Source organism: Cygnus olor, chromosome 24, assembly GCF_009769625.2.
Source record: "Cygnus olor isolate bCygOlo1 chromosome 24, bCygOlo1.pri.v2, whole genome shotgun sequence".
NCBI classification, from domain to species: domain Eukaryota; kingdom Metazoa; phylum Chordata; class Aves; order Anseriformes; family Anatidae; genus Cygnus; species Cygnus olor.
In genome coordinates, this window is record NC_049192.1 from 5778191 (window position 1) to 5794976 (window position 16786).

Genomic DNA, 16786 nt, shown 5'->3' on the forward strand with positions numbered 1-16786 from the left:
GCGCAGGGATGCTTAGGAGGGATTAGCAGCCTCGGGAGCGGTGGAAAAGCTCGCAGGTACCAGCTGGTGGCCAAGCACCCACCCAGGGACAGACTGAGAGGGTTGAGGACCCCCAGGCACTGCTGCTGTGGGTGCTATTGCAGTGGGCATCAGCCCAGGCAATGGCTCTGTCCGCCCTTTCAGGGGGTCTGGAGCTGCCCCGAGACCCCACAAAGGGGCTGTTGGGGCTGCTCCTTGCCCCAGCTTCGCTTTGCCTCTGCGGCATAGTGTGTGCAGGGCGAGCCGGGAGCTGAAGAGTGTTTTCTGAGGCAGTTAAAACCCTGCAGAGTACAGGCTGCTGCCTATTACTGGCTTAACTGTGTCTGAATGGCACATTAAGTTCTGGCAAAATCGGTGGGACACCAGCCTATCTGGAGCTAGTCAAACTGTGTTATGGCCTTATAAATGGATAAAGGGAATAAAAACTTCTAGGTGACGAGCTCCTAATCAAAGCCCTATAAATAGGAACAGCGTTAATTCTGTCTCTCGCGCGCGCCGTGGCACTGGGAACCGGCTGTGCTTTTAATATGCAGAGAAGCCCATCTGGGGATTCAACCTGGAATCTGCTCTTCAGGATTTTAACTTGAAAAGCAGAAAAATCTTCACGGGCCTACGGCTGCAGGAGGAGCACGTGGGGATGTTTCGGAGGCGATGGATGCAATGACTTGAGACGTGCAGCTTGGGGCGTGCTGTGTGCGTACCCCGAGGTGGGGGTGCGGGTGTGAGCGGTGCTGGGGGGGCACGTGCTGTGCTGCAGCTGTGGCTGTGCACACAAAATCCAGGTGCAATGGGGATACACGGGGCTGCAGGTGTGCAGGTTGGGCATCCGTGGTACCCGGAGCACTGGGGTAGCAGGTTGGGGGAATGATGCTCGTGGGGGTGGGAACGATGCTCATGGGGGGGAATGATGCTTGGCTGCAAGCGAAGGGCTGTGTTTATGGCTCTGTTAACAGCTTAACCAGTAACCCTACTGGGGTTTGTAAATGCTAACAGCAGCCCCATCTGGCTCGTGATGATAACGAGATTTGTCTGATGACAGAAATAAAGGGAAGGAGACCTTGTGTGGGAATGAGGGGCGTTTTGCATGGGCTTTCCACCCAAAAAGGAGAGTTTCCTTGCCTGCCCTGGGCTGCCCATGTCCCATGACAGGGGAAGGGCTGATGGGACCAGTGGGTGACATGGGGAGACGACAGCAGCGCTGGGCTCAGCAGCCATGGTATTCTGTGTCTAGCCCTGGTGTGCCCTAATTCTGGAGAGAACACGGCATCGCGCGGCCACCCCGACCTGGCCAGTGCTTCCCTGCGGGGTCTGGGTGCAGGGCTGGATGTGGCCAGGGGAGTGGGCCCGGTTCAACCCCTCCACTACACACCAGTAAGGAGCAGGTGTTGTGACTGGTGGTCCCACTGCAGCACGAGCGCTTCTGGTTTGAGGTACCTGTGGTTACCGTGAATTCCTATCACCAGATGGTTAACGATATGATGGCATAATTGCAGTGTAAACGAGTGTACATGGAGTTGAAATGCACGCGTATTAATCTGGGACTGAGGCAGTCCTGTAATTTGTATATCCGCATAACCCAACGATTATGTGCATTAGTGATAATTTAGTTATCAAAAAGCATAATTCCACTGTAATTGCGGCAGAACGGCAGCGTGAGTGCAGCCCGTGCGTTATCAGCAGTAAACGCCTCTCCCCTGCTCACTTGTGTACAGGAGCTGTCGTACATCAAACCCGGCAGCCACGCGGGGCCTGGGGACGCTGCCGGCACGCGAGCGCCTGCGTGGGGTCCGAGCTGCTCCAGGGACATCTCCTGGCATGGGGTCCTCAGTGTTTCCCGGCTCCTGCACCCACAGAGGGCAGCTCTGCAGCTGTCAGTAATGAGCAGATGGGGACAAGAACGTGCTCTGTGTGTGTATATGGATGTCTTTTTTAATTTGAAAATCCCCCCAGCCTTGTGCCCCGTGCGAGGTTTGAGGAAGAGCCTCGCTGTGCCTGCTTTGCCTCTCCATGTTCCTCCATAAATTCGGGTGGCCCTGCTGTCACCAAATGGCTTTACACCAGCACAGAGCCACTGGGAGCTGGCGAAGGATCCGTCCCTTTCTTTTATAGCCTGTTCGTGTACGCCTGGCTCTCATTTCCACTCCTCCAGCAGCATAAAGGACCCGGCAATTTATTTCTGCTTCAAGGTGCCTCCGGACTGTCAAAGCGATGCAGAAGGGCCGCTGCTTGAGGATCTGGCCTCTGCTTGTCGTCTGTCAAGGCGCAGAGCTCTCCGGGCGTGCTGGCACGGGGTCTGGATGCCGCAGGGCACAGGTGGGCACGGGGACGGCGTTGCAGGCTGGGCGCGCGTCTCCCTGCGTGCCGGCGCGCTCGCTCTCCTCCGTAACATCGCTCCGCTTCATTTCTCATGCCAAGCCTGAGTGTTCGGAGTCGGGTTTTATTTCCATCAGGCAATAATGCTCATTGCTGTAGTTAGCAGTTAGCATTCAAGCTGTTTGCTTTCTGATGCATTATCAACTTGACCTTCAGTTTCAATTTTTAGCAAAGCTTCGTGCTAAAGCGGCTTCTGCTGCAGCGCAAAGCGTTTCTGCTCGAGGCACGATCTCACCCCCCCTCCGCTGGTGGGTTGGGAAGAAGTTCGCCCTGGGGCAGGTTATTCTGTTGAGTGACCCACGGGGGCTGTCTTGCAGCCAAGGGCTCCTGAGCCAGCCTGACCCAGGAGGGCCATTAGGTTTTATGTATTGCAATTACTTTGTTGGCCCCTGGCAATTGCTGCTGGTTGCACCGCTGGCTGGATGGTCATTATTCATGGGAGCGAAGGTTTTTTGGGTGTTAGCATCGCCAAAATGTTATGTCTGCAAAAATCTGTGTTTTACTTGGGCACTTTTAAACATTTTAAGTGCATTCTCCCCCAAAGCATCCTGCAAAGACGGGGGGGTATTATCTGTATTTGCAGCTTGGCACCAAGGTGCGGGGCAGGGTCAGCAGCGGGTGTCCCAAGCTCCTCTCGTAGAGCATCTCACTGCCCCTGGATGTCCCCTGAGGGAAGGGACAGACCTGTCCGCAGTCCCCTGGCTCTGCGTGTGCTGACATCTCTGCTGTCGCCGAGCTCTTGGAGATGAAGCATTAGATTTATGTTTATGTAATTTAGCTGGTGTGCACAGCGTGTTATGCCATGCGTCGTAATGTGCCGCGCTCTGTTTTGTGAAGAGGGCAATATTTCTAGGCAAATGCACGACTCCTTAGTCATGTGTCTGGATCAATTTTACACTGTCATTTCCCCCTTCTATTGTTTTATCCTTCGCTGAGCTTTCTATATTTTTAGTTAAGAGCCTGATATGTATTTGCGATGCATTTGTTCATTACCATGTGACATTCATGGCTGTCTTTCTGCTTTTAGCCGGGCTCATTACTTTTGCTTGATGCATCAGAATGTCACCCCCAAAGGGGGATCTGACGATCGCAACCGCGCACGAAGTTTGGGCGATGCTGAACGTGGGCTTCAGCTGCTCCCGAGTCTTAAGGTGCAAGGCAGCACCGAGTGCCACATTTCAAAGGATTCCATGTGCAAGCGTGGAGGTGGCTGGCCCTGGGGAGCAGATGCCACCGGTCCTGCAGATGCCACCTCCGTGGGATGGACGGGAGCACAGCTGCCGGTTATTCCTCAGTGCTGCTTGCAGGGAGAACTTTTTTTGGCACGCCACCACCTCCAGCAAAGAGCCCAGGAATTAAAGCGGGTGACCTTCAGCCCTGTGACGAAAGGAGGTGTGATTAGCAGTAATGCAGAGCCGGGCGAGGAGGGCTGCCCGGCTCCCTTTCATCTCGGAGGATTGCTGTTCTTCTGCAGTCAGCACTCAATTACTGCGTCTCACCGGAGGGCTGTTATTTGCTGCTGGCGTCTCCGCTCCCCAGCCAAATCCTCCGCTCAGCACCCGGCACGGAGCTGGAAATTTTTTCGTGGCACGGTGCCTGCTCCGGGGCTGGATCTGCAGCCTGGGCTTCGGGTGAACCCGTTCCTGCTTTGAGGCTGGTGGCTTTTCTGTCCCCTCTGGGGCTCAAGCCGAGCATCTACCTCCACAGCGTGGCTCAGGAAAGGTCCCTGCCATCCCGGGACCAAAACCAGCCTGGTTATACCCATCCTGTGAGCAGAGCCCTTGCTCATGTGGGTCTGGCTGCAGCCACCTTTCCTATCCCAGCATTTTCCTTGTGCTGTGTGTGGGATGGGGACAGCGGGCGTCCACGAGCCCCCCACCGGTGGGGGCACGCTCAGCGAGGGGCAGGTCTGGTCACTGGGGCTCTGGTGCCATCGCTGCTTTGGGTCTCCAGACTCCTTCAGGCTCCGCAGAGGCGCTGAAGTCATGTTTCCTGGGCTGCTCTTCTATTTATGCCACCCCCTCTGCCTCTTTTCGCTACAGTCAATACCGTGTGCTATAATGCAGCCAGGAGGGAGGCAGGCAGGATGCCAGGCTCTCCTCTGGCTCCAAACAGCCTCGTGCCTCAGTTTCCCCACCTAAAATAACCTTCTCTGCCCTCGGGCTCTTTGCTGCTGCGTGCAAAGGACCCCACAGGCTGGGACTGGGGAAAGCCAGGGCCAGACTGGGAGCACTGGGCACTGCTGCTTGGGAAAACACCTCCCTGCAGACCCAGGGCTTGGGGAGCTTTTGCTGCCTGAAATCTGCCTGTAAATAACGCTGACACCACCTCTTCACCCTGCTCCTTGTTTTCATGTCCCACAGGAAACCCTTTGTGTGCTGGAGGCTGGGGGAAGAGGAGAATGAGGCAGGACGGAGAGGTTGGGGTCGGGGCGGGCGCACGGCTCTGGCTCGGAGCCCGACTCTGGGGTTTGGCAGCAGCCCACGATGGTGGCTGGTCGTTAATATTTCTGGGGCACGCTGGGTCCCGTCCTGTCCACGATGCGGTGACACACGGCAGGGCGATGGCCCCAGGGGGGCCGCGAGGGGTGAAGCAGAGCACGTTCCTCTTTTCTGTTTTGTGGGCTTGGGTTAGGAGGGACGAGATAAATGGTTACGGTAAATGAGGTAAATGAAGGGAAGAGTGCCTCTGCTTTTGGGACCCATCTGTTGCTTCAAGGCCCAGCTCCTGGGGTTGTGTGGTGGGTGAGGGTCTCTGCAGAGTGATGCTCGCAGTAGGCTGGGGGAAGATGGTGAAATCTGGTTCTCAAGCCCTAAAATCCCAGAGTCTGCTGGCTCTTCCCAGCTCCAGGCTGGAGCAGGGTGAGGGGGAAGGAGGCGCAGCGCTGGGGGGCTGCAGGAGCAGGGGGTCTTTAGCAGAAGCTCCTTCCCATGGGCACAGTCTGTGGGGTTGGTACCTAAGGGAGAAACCTGGATTCCAAACATAGAGCAGAAATTTAGTTGTCTCGCTGCCCAGAGGAGTTGAACCTCGCGGTGCCATTGCGCTACCGCACAGCCTCCCAGGGCCCCCGATCGGAGCAGAGTGAAGACTTGCTTTTTTTCCCCACCTTTTTTTTCCCCCGTTGCAAATTTATTAATTACTGATTTAGGCTGGCAATGCAGGCCGTTGAAAAGCAGGCGCAAATTGCTCAGATTCATAATGTCTGATGAGATTTCAAAGCACTAAAGAGCAGCAATTGAACCCGTTCCAGGGATGAGGCTGGCGGCGAGTGCCAGGAGCCTCCTGTGACGGAGGCTCGATGCGATGCGACGTGTGCCGGGAACCCAGGGTGTGCAAGGAGGACCAGCCACCGACCGTGTGGGACAGGGCTCCAAAAATTGGGGGCTTGGGGGGCTGCCGTTGCTCCCTGCTTAGTGTTCCCAGGAGGGATGTGGTTCAATGCCCGTCTTGCAGTGCTGGAGTCGTCGTTGGGATCTTGCTGCTCTCGAGGACGCACTGGGGCTGGCTTGGGGTGACAGAAATAGGATGGTGTCCCCAGGTTCACCCGGAAAGTGAGCTGGCAGCGGGGGTGCTACGTCAGCAGCGGGACTGGGAGCTGTGGGGTACCGCAGCCGCCTCCATGCATGGGTGATCCGAGCATCGCTCTCATTAGGGCTCTGCCACAACGAAGAAGGGATTAGAGCCGCCTGTAATGAGGAGCGGGGTGCCTTGCTGGTGCTGCCCTGCTCTGCTGACTTGTGCACGGGGCTGCGTCCCCATCACCCTACTGTCCCCAGCCCTGCCTGGCTCCAGGCACCCACAAGCCAGGGGAGACGTCCCCAGATTGCAAAGCCTCCCGTGGCCGCAGCGTTGAGGGTGGATGGGCGCGTGGGCAGCCCCTGCTCTCGCCCTGTGCTGAGCATCCTGTGCTCCCCGCTTGGACCAAAGCCATCCCCGCTGCCAGGAGCTTTGCCTCCACGAGGGCGTGGAGATGTGGCCCTAATGACTTCTCCTCTAATGAGTCAGGTCCTCGGGGCTTTGAAGTGGCATGGATAATGAGTCCTAGGGCAGGGAAGTGCAGCCACTGACTCGCCAATTAAAGACTCTGGGCTTGGAAGCCTCATTTAAACGGCCTCATTTGCGAAGGGGAGGCCGGGGAGTGCACAGCAGGAGGTGGGCATGCGCTGGGGTGCGGCTGGGTCAGGGGTGGGTGCTCCCTGCTGCTCCGTGCAACGTGATGGATGTGGGCAGCGAGGGACCTGCCGGGTGTTCCCGGTGGCAACTTGGGCTTGCTGGGAGAGGGAGCAGCCAGAGGTGCCCGGACTCGGCCTCCTGCCCCTGCTTGGCTGCGGGTTTGCAGCGTCCCCGCGCGTCCCCGTGCCAAGCTAGCGTGGGGCTGCTGCGGCCTCCTGCCACGCTTACAAAACGCCGCCGCAGCTGGGCCGTGCGCGGCCCCATCCCCTCCTCGGGCTGCCCAGGAAGCAATTCCCAGCTGGCGAGGGGGGGGGCCGTGCACGTCCCTGTTTGCAGCACGGCTGAATCAGCCCCCACTCCTCCAACCCGATGTGTTTGCACGGTGCTCCGCCGCCAGCTCTGCAGGGAGCCCGGGCAAAGCGCTCCCTGATTGATGGTGTACGTTAGCGACAGCAAAAGCTTATTATCTACCTGCAATCAAGAGGGCACTTGAGCGCTGAGCTTCCCAGATCAGCTGCGCTCCCACCGAGCCCATAATGGTGGAGATTAACCCTGACCTGTGTTTGACAACACGCGTTAACCCCGCCGCAGCGAGGAGAGTCCCTGGGCGAGCGGCTGGCGGCGGCGTGGGGACGCTGGGAGGGGACATTAGCAGGGGGGGGACATGGCCACGTGCTTGGGGACGGCGTGGGCTGCGCTTTGCTCGGGGAGGGCTTTGCCCACGGGGCTGCTTTGCACGGCTGAGATGTGTGCACGGGGCTGTTGCACGCTCGTTGCAGTTTTGCTCCGGGGGACAAGGCGAGACCCCCTGGGTGCTCAGCTCCTGGCAGGCCAGAGGACGGTTGGCGCCGCGGCCAGCCTGTCACTTGTGCCCTTTTTGGGGCTGTTTCTTGCTGCAGGAGCTCTGCACCCCTCGGTGCTGGCCATCGGCGGGATGCCATCTAGTGCTTGAGCATCCTTCAACCAGGTGCCTATCTCTGAGTATCTCCAGGCTGTGGGGTGCTTCCCCAGGCTTCCTGCACCTCTCCGGCTCTCTCCCAAAGCTGGGGGAGAAAAGGAGCTCAGCTCCTGCCTTCTCCCTGGCCCCGGGGTCCCGGAGCGATGCTGTGCCATCCTGGCAGAGGAGGGAGAGCACCCACTGCCACCCAGTCCCCACCTCCTCTCTTTAATTTCTTGCTTTAAAGGAGTGTTTTGACTAAAGGCAGTGTTGTGGAGGTAGCGGGAGCATCGCCTGGCAAATCCCCCTCCCTGCCGCAGTGCCGGGGGCCGTGAATAATGCAGGTGCTAAAAGCTGGGGCTGCTGGAGGTGAGCGGGGCCGGCGCTGAGCTGCTCCCTCCTCTGCTCCGCTCTGCCCACCCCAGCCTTGTCCTCCCCCTGCTGCCACTGGACTTTTCCCAGACCATTAATTAAGAAACAAATATATATTTATTAATTGGTGTTGCCAGCATTTGCGTGGGGGCTGGAGGAGGGCTCCCAGACCCTCTGGGGCTTTCACCTGGGCTGCTTTTGTGCTGCTATTTTTAAGTAAGGAGAGCCCCAATTAGCTTTAATAAACTGGAGGAGCTGCAGACACCGGTGTCCATCCTTAGGGCAGTCTTCCTGCTGCATCCGGCCGGCTCGCTGGGCTTCCCTCCTTGCTTTTCCCTCCTGCTGGCCTGGCTGCATCCCGCTCACATGCTCCGTGCTCTCCAGCCGCTGCGGTAATAAGGTCCTCATTACGCCCTAATTGGCCGTATCCTTTTTTTTTTTTTTTTTGTTACGTTCCTCGTTAGTTTGATTTAACGGAGCTGCCGCATAACTCAGCCGCTTCTGAATTGCCATCGATTTAGTCTCCTTTCTTATTTATTTATGGGCCCATCTCTCGTGCCACCTCCTCATCCCATGCGTACGAGCAGCGAGCCCTCAGCCGGCGCTCACCTGGCCGCAGCGTTTGTCTGAGCAGCGAGGATGCTCAGAGCTGCTGCCTGGGAGAAGGGCAATAAATGCGTGGGGGCGGCCCCACGCTGCTGCTGCGCTGGCAAAGTCCCAAAGCTGGCTTGGTTCTGGCCCTGCTGGGAAGGGACCGGGGCTGCAGATGCTGGGCGCGCACCACGGCCCTCCATGGCCCCGTGCTGCTCATGTGTGTGCTCAGATGGAGGAAGAAGCAGCTTGCCCATGGGTTGCATGTTACGGGGAGCCTCGTTACGGGGAGCCTCGCGGTGTCGGTGAGTGGTGGCACGGTGCCACACCGTCCCCAGCGCTGTCACGTGCGCGCGCCCGCCTGCCTGCGCCGGGGCTCCTGGAAGGCTCTGGTGTTTGCAAACTGCTGCTTTGGTTGGATTTTTTCCTCTGATTGCTATGGAAACTGTAATTAAGCCGCACTGGCTGCATAGCCCGAGCCACCGTCTCGGCCTGGCCCCGCGTGCCCCAGGCAGGGATGTGCCCGTCCCGCCGGCGCCGCCTGCTGCTGCCCGCCGCGCCTGGCCGATCTGTCTGTCCGGCAGTCTGTTTATCCAACTCCCTCCTCTCCATCCATCTGGCTCCCCAGATGGGAAACAAACATCAGATTGACCCAGTTTCTTACCGGAGGGGAAAAAAAAATAAGAAGTCTCCGTGGTTTGGCTGCGTTGGGAATCAGCCCCTCTCTCGGTCTTTGGGCTACAAGGGGCAAACGACCCCATTGTGCCCCAGCCCTGCTGGAGGGAGTGAAGCCTCCTCTCCTGGAGGCCTCTGGCTCGTGGCCTCTCCCTGTCCTCCTCCTGCTCTTCTCCAGTGTCATAATTGTAATCGGGGGAATCTCAGCCCGCCTGTTAATTGCTCTGACCTTTGCTTAAGCGGGGATCTTTTAGTGGCAGGTGAGGTATCAGCCGTGTCATTTACTATGCAAATTGAGACCATCAATTACATCCAGAAGGTCCTGCAATGTTTAATTTTCTCCCTCATCTCTCTCTTTATTGGCATCTGCAAAAATGTTGGAGCAGGAGGGCCCTGGCTTTGCTGAGCTGGAGGCTGGGAGCCCGGCAGCCGTGCGTGGGGACTCGTCCAGCTGCCAGCTTCCCTCTGTCTCTTTTAATTTTAATTAGCTGCTTTTGCAAATGTCCCATGGCTACCTTGGGGATCAGTCTGGGAGGCTTCTCCCCAGCCTGGCAGAAAGCACCTGGGGGGCCCTGGGCATGGACCTGGGGAAGGAGAGTAGCGGGGCTGGGGAGCTTGGTTGCAGGGAAGGGAATAAAACTCCCTGCGGGGCTGTGCTGCTGCTGTCCCGGGGCTGAGGGACTCTGCCAGGGCTGTGGCACATCCACGATTCTCCCCAAGGGCCGTTTTGTCCAGTATTTGCCTGTTGCACAAGCAGAGCCCTTTGCACAACCCAGCCCTGGGTGCTGGGCAGGGGAGCGTCCCATGGGGGGGGGGGACGGGACTGCGCTCCCCGTGCTCCCCAGCCTCCCAACAAGCTTGGTGCAGCCATTGCAAGACGTGCTCCAAGTGTGGGGTGGGTCTGGGGGGGGCCTGGGGAGCATCAGCGTCCACTGGGGCGACCGGGTGAAGGCAAGGGGTCGGGGGCACGGGGCCGTCCCCATGGGGTGGGAGCTGGGGTCTCAGTGCCGGGTGCTCTCTGCCTCAGGGGGTGTGTGCGTGGCCCAATCCGTCAAGATCCCGCGGGAGCCCAAGCCGGGAGAGTTCGACAAGATCATCCGCCGCCTCCTGGAGACCTCCCACGCGCGGGCCGTCATCATCTTCGCTAACGAAGACGACATCAGGTGCGGAGGGGCCGGCCGGGCCGGGAGGGGAGGCTTTGGGAGATGGGCTGCCGGGTGCCCGACACGTGCTCTGTGCGTGTCGCTGGCCGGGACGTGGGACACGGGCTGCTGATGGCAGGAGCTGGGTGCCGTGTTGGGAGCACCTGGCTGCGTCTGCAGCGGGCGCGTGTGTCTGCAGCGTGGCGTAGACGTGTCTGCAGCGGGGAGCAGGCGTGCCTGCGGCGCTGCATTGCTGCCTTGGCAATGTGGCACGGACGTGGAGAGGATGTTCCGTGCAACGTGGCGCTGATGCGTCTGCAACACGGAGAGGATGCTCCCCGCAGCCTGGCACGGATGCCCCTGCAATGTGGAGGGGGTGCTCCGTGCAGCGTGGCACAGACCTGTCTGCAGCAGGGACCACCAGAGCTGACTTCGAAGTGGCTGCCTGGTGGGTTTCTCCCGCTGAACACCAGCAAGACAGAGCGCAAAGGGGGAAAAAATCTGCTTTCTGTTGGCTTTTGAAGCCCCTGCTGTCACACCCCGGGCACTTCACGCTGCTCAAGGGCTGGGCCAGAGCTAGCGGGGTGCCTCCTCCAGGCACTGGCTCTGCTGGGCCGTGCAGCCTCAGCCCCCCAGTGCAGATCTGGGGGGGCCTTTTGGGGACCCCTCCCCACACACCAGTGCTGCCCACTGGGCCTGCAGCCGCGCTTGGAGGTGATGAGCAGCTCCACAAGTGCAGCAACATCTTGCAGCTCCTGTTGTTTATGGAGCAGAATGATTCAGATGGAGATAACCCTTGATTTCCTAAGTATCTAATTTATTAATCAGCAAACATTATGTAAATGTGGGTAAACTGTGATTTTAAATCAGTTTATATCAGATGTGCAAATGCTGCGAGCTTCTTTTTTTTTTTTTTTTCCTTCCTTAATAGAAATGTCTGCAAACGTGACATTTACACGGCTGTGTATTGAGGAACGGGGGATTTACCTTGCTGTGTAAATGGCAAGCCCCATTAACTGGCGTTTGTAAGCATTTACCCATCCAAACAGGATAATATCCCATGAAGATTGGTTCCCGTACACCAGCTCTCACGGGGGGTGAGCGTGGGTTTCGCCGTGGCACAGGCACAGCCGCGATGCCCACCCCGATGCCAGCTCCACCTGCAGAGCCCCGACCCCGACGCGCTGCTGGCCCCGACCCTGCAGGGCTGAGCCACGGAGCAGGATGGGCCCGGGATGGTTTTGCTGAAATCCATTCCCTGCCCCGTGGTGGGATGTGTCAGGAGCGTGGGGCAGCCCTGGATGAGCGTGGAGCAGCCCGTGTGGCTCCCTGCAGGCTTGCTGGCCCTGCAGCCCCCAGAAACGACTGCCTCTTCCCGTCTCATCGCCTCCCTCTGTTCCGCGTGCGTGTTTTTTTCTTTTTTTTTTTTTTTTTTTCCTTACTACGTGCTTTGAGCACCATCTGGACTTGAAGGGATCAGCTCCCGGTGTCGGGGGTGAGTCATAAACCCGTAAACCTGCCTCCTTGCTGCAACTGGAGATGAAACCGCCCGGGGGACCCGCACACGAACCCGAGGGGACGGCGAGCCCTGGGGAAGAGGGAGCGGACGGTCAGATCCGGGAGAAGTCCCCTCTGCCTCGTGGGACGTTGTGAGCTGGCTGGCACCGGTGGAGCGTGCAAGCACGTGCAGCTGAGTGCCTGGCTGCCACGAGAGGTGCTCAGTGGGACAGGCGGCATCTCCAGCTCCCCACCGCTGCTCAGCTGCGTGAACGGCACCAGTTCTGCCCAGTTTAGCTCTCGCCGGGGCACTGGCAGTGCTGGCTGGCTCTCTCCCGCTGTTTTCCACGCTGCTTGGAGCTGAGAGCACGCAAACTCTCCAGTGCCGCTGCTTTTCCTGCCTGCTGCAGCATAACCTGATTCTTTTTTTTTTTTTTTTTTCCTAATGTTGGGTAATTAAGGGAGAAATTCAATTACCAGTCAGCAAATATGCAAATAGAGTGGGAGAAGCAGCCTCTGTGCCTAGGCTGGGGAGGACGGAGGGTGCGGGAGCTGAGCAGCGTGGTTTGCTCTCGTACCCTGTACGCGGTGCTTGGTGCTGATGGGGCACTGGGGGATGCCAACGGCGCCGAGCCCTGCTCCCATTTGGCCCCTGACATTTTGGGGGACACAGGCACAAAGCCGGTGTCCCGACCCCGTGCTGCCGGCCAGCGCCTGCTGCTTCTCTCCACAGGAGGGTGCTGGAGGCAGCCAAAAGGGCGAACCAGACAGGACACTTCATCTGGATGGGCTCGGACAGCTGGGGCTCCAAAATCTCCCCGGTGCTGCACCTGGAGGAGGTGGCCGAGGGCTCCGTCACCATCCTGCCTAAGCGGGTCTCTGTCAAAGGTAAGTGACTGTGCTGGGGGGTTCGCTCAGCTCCCCCTGGGTTGGCTGTCGCCCCCACGGCATCCCTTAACCACAAGGTTTTGGCTATTACAGGCTCGGCATTTTCCAGCGGGTTGTCCCCGGGGGGGTTCAATCTGGCCGCGGTGCTGACAACCTGCAGCCACCCTTGCTTTGCCTGGGTGGGAGCTCGGGCACAAACCCACCACAATCCTTCTGTTCCCAAGACCCAGTTGCCCACAGGCCCCTTCCTTCCCCTCTGCCCGGTGGCTTTTGGGCCATGCTGAGCATCTCCCTGCCAGCCCAGAGGCTCACCCCCCTCCGTCCCCTCTTCCCCTGGGCAGGTTTCGACCGCTACTTCTCCAGCAGGACGCTGGACAACAACCGCCGAAACATCTGGTTTGCCGAGTTTTGGGAGGAAAACTTCCACTGCAAGCTGAGCCGGCACGCGCTGAAGAAGGGCAGCAGCATCAAGAAGTGCACCAGTAAGGAGCGCGGGGGATGCTGCGGGCACGCGTGGCTGCACCACGCGGGGTCGGCGGGGATGTGAAGGCGACGGCTGAGAGCCCAGGGCAGGCGTTGGAAACGTTTTGCTTGCTTTCCCTTTATGGCCTTTCAGCTCAGCCGTGTCCTCGCTGCTCGGGAGCTGCCAGCCCAGCTCAAGGCAGCTGTGTGGCAATGGATGCTCTGTGCGTGGCGGTCTTGGGTGTGAAGGTGGGTTTTGGACTAAGCAAGAAAGCCAGGAGGGAATGATGCTCCAGAAATGCTCTTGTCCATCCCTACGTGCTGTCTGTGATTTAGGAGAGGTGGAGGGTGCTGGGTTTGTGTGTGTGAGGCACGGTCCCTGTGCAGAGCTCCCAGGGCTGCTCCCTCTCTCGCACGTTTCTTGTACAGCTCCCTTCCCTTGCCCCAGTCACCTGCAGGCACAAAGCCACCCAGATTTGGGCTGGATTCTGCATTATTTAGCAGCATTTGGATAACTGCCTCTCTCTCATCTCATGCTTGGCAGGAGCACCGTTGTCCTGTGAAAGTCACGGAGCCGCTGGTGCGTCCTCATTCCCTTGCAAACAGCTCCCGTCTAACCCGGTCGGGCTGAACACCGGGGTGCTTGCAGAGAAATGGGGCCGACTGGTGGCGCAGGGGCAGGATCCGGCTCCTGCTTGGCCGGTGCTGGGGCCGTGGGTGTGCTGGGCATGTGCTGGGCACCCCATGGGAGGGTGCTGGGGTGCCTGGAGAGGAGGCGAGCGCCCTGGGACGTGTGCTGCGGTGCTGTTTGCCCGCGTCTCCTTGCAAACTGCTTCGCTGATGTGTCCTCGTGCTGCTCTGGGCAGGGAATGGGGCATCCTTGGGTGCTTCAGCCCCAGCGCAAGCCTCGTGGCCTCCTCCTTAAGCGTCGCTGGGTGTTTTTAGCCACTTCCAGCTAAAGCAGGCTTGTCGGGATTAACGCGGTAAACAAGGCAAGCCGGGGATCTGTCTGGATGACAGCGCTGCTGCTGAGGTGCTGCTTGGAGGCTCGAGGAGGTGACATGTTTGCTGAGAGACGGGAGCGATTTGCTGCCTGCCTGGCACCGGCTGAAGGCTGATAACGCCACGGCGGCTGGCAGGCTGCAAGGCAGCGGGACGTGGGGACATTTGCATGTCCCCCCCCCCCGCCCCCTCGGGAGGGACCTGTGCGCAAGCTGTGCGCGGACGTCGGTGGGTGGATGGGCCTGGCCGTGCCTGGGAAGTTTGATTGGGAAGGGGCTGATTTTTTTTAATCCCCTTTCACCGCTGTGGACTGGCGGGATGGTGCTTGTACATCCTCACCCTTGAAGGCAACCCCCAAACGATCTGACCTGGGGACATCTCTTGGGTTTTGCAAGGGATTTCTCGCACCGCAGCATCCCTCGGGAGCCTTGTGCCTATTGCATAGGGTTTGGCAAGCCATAAGGGCAGCAAGAAAACTTGCCTGTGCCCAAACTCTTGGGTGTCTGAGAGCCCCTGATCGTTCCTGATTGCATCAGGAAATCCCCAGCACCAGGAGATGCATGAGGAGGTCCTGCAAAGCACTGATGTCTTCATCTTCATAGTAATGTAGTGTTAAAACAAGCAATATTTCAAGGCTAAGGTATTAGTGGAGGCAGCTGAAACCATGACATGGCAAATATCCTAGGAGCTGTCTTTAAATTATCGGAATTTGTCAGGAAATAAATTATCTCCTGAACATTTGCTTGGTGGATTAACAGAGAGGGGAACTAATGCAGGACCTGAAGTAAATAACCTGCCTGCATGGTGCCATGCGTGCCTGCTTTGCGAGATTTATGCAAATGCCCCACGTAGGGTGGTTTTGTAGAAGCAGTTATATGGGTTTTCTCCGTGAGCTTCTGGTTTGTGTAGAACACAAAATGCACAGGGAAATGCCAGCTTTTAGGTGCTTTGCATCCCAAAACAGGAACCAAAAAGCTCCCTCACCAAACAGGACAGTGCATCGCTCTGGTTGGCGCCTGGGAGAGCTGGAAGATGGTGAGAGTGTGTGGGAGGGGGTACCCGGTTTTGGGGCGATTCCTGCTGTCCCTAAGACCAGCCCTGCAGCATTTGTGCACTCCTGTCCCTGTGTCACCCTGCTGGGAGCAGGATCTGCCAAGCTTTTTCCGGAAAGCTAATTAATTGCCTTCGTTTAATGGGGCTGGATGGTAGCTGCGCTTTGAAACAGGGCTGGAGATTCCAGGCTGCTGGTGGATGCAGCGCAGCAATGCGGGCGGAGAGGAGAGGGCTTTGGTTTGATTTTCCTTCTGTGCTTGCAATTCCTCATATTCTTTTCCTTGGTTTGCTCCTCTCCAGCCTCTGCCCAATATGTTTTTTGTTTTTTTTTTTGTGGGACTGGCAGTTCTCCAACATAGTGTGTCCCAGCTGGGCCAACAGGGGAGGATTTGCCCCATTTGCGTGTTCGTTAAGATGAAGAAATGCTGCTGTTGGGTAGGGCTGGGCAGGGATGGGTGATGCCTCTGCGTTCCTTAAAACCCACAGCTGCTCCAAACTGGCACCTCCAGCTTTGGTGCTGAGGTGCCCAGGGGGGCTCGTGGGGTTCTGGTGGCAACTGGGAGGCAACATCACCCTAATTTTCTCCAGAGCAGAACTGTGAGTGGTTTTGGTTCACTCCTGCTGAAAGCCGGTGCCGGCGATGTGATTGGAGTTGCTGCTGATCCTGTCTCATCCCGCTGGAGAAGATAGCCACTGCCGTCCTCGGAGGGATGCCCATGAAGGCTCCTCACCCGCTTGAGAATTAATTACCAGCCCTGTAGAACGATGCACGACCCTGCTGTTATAATCAGCAGGGTCACATCCCTTTTGCAGCCCTAATCTACTGAGAGTTTCACGGAGATTTATTGTCTCCGCATCGGGAACGTGCCGTCACGAGCCTCAGCATCCTGCTCCACCCTGTCCCCTCTCCACGCCAGCCTAATTCCCGCTGCAGTGGGTGGGCTCCTGGGGGCAGCAGCAGGGCTGGGATGCCCCCAGGGGCTCAGCGCCTGTGTGCAGTCTGTAACACCCGATTTTTTTAACGGGTAATTATCTTGACAAGACAGAGTGGCTTGTCTGTGCGCTGAGATGAATGCGGGGAAGGGCCCTAAGTTGAGGGAGAAGATTAATAGCCCCTGTCAATAACGTGGAAGAAAGGATAACTTGACGGGTTTCGCATGAGTAATCTCCACGTAGTCCAAAAGCATTTTTATAACTTTGAAGGATGGGCTATAAATTCCCCTCCTTGATATCATCTTTTCTTGTTGGTCAGTTCGCTATCAATTTGCTTTAGTGTGCTGTCGGCTGTGCTTCTGCATCTGGCCCGGGGACTTGGGGGATGCTGTCCTGCCCGCCTGGAGGAGCCAGGATTAATTCTGGATGCCCTCAGATAGCTTTCTAGGATGCTTGTGCCTCTTTGGAGCAGCTCAAGCTTTTGGGAAAGCTCTTCAATCTGCAGTGCCCCGTGGGCACCTGTCCATGCCACAGAAGTTTTGGCTCCCTGGTGCAGCATCACCCCACGGCAGATACTTTCTTAGCTGTAATTAACAGCGTGCTACATTAGTCTGTGTCTTTTGCTAAATGATGAACACGTTTCCAGCCC

At 58.0% G+C, this 16786-nt stretch overlaps 1 protein-coding gene across 5 annotated transcripts in view; it reads left to right on the plus strand.

Moving 5' to 3' along the window:
- GRM4 (glutamate metabotropic receptor 4) overlaps nucleotides 1–16786 on the plus strand; it is a 44748-nt gene that overhangs the window by 16699 nt on the left and 11263 nt on the right. For 4 of the 5 annotated variants that reach the window (XM_040535849.1, XM_040535850.1, XM_040535852.1 and 1 more), the window contains 3 exons: nucleotides 10188–10323; nucleotides 12533–12687; nucleotides 13029–13169. In XM_040535849.1, coding sequence (XP_040391783.1) covers nucleotides 10188–10323; nucleotides 12533–12687; nucleotides 13029–13169 — 432 coding nt within the window. Of the gene's footprint in view, nucleotides 1–8460; nucleotides 8791–10187; nucleotides 10324–12532; nucleotides 12688–13028; nucleotides 13170–16786 lie in introns of those variants that run through there. The other variant, XM_040535851.1, reaches the window with a different exon arrangement.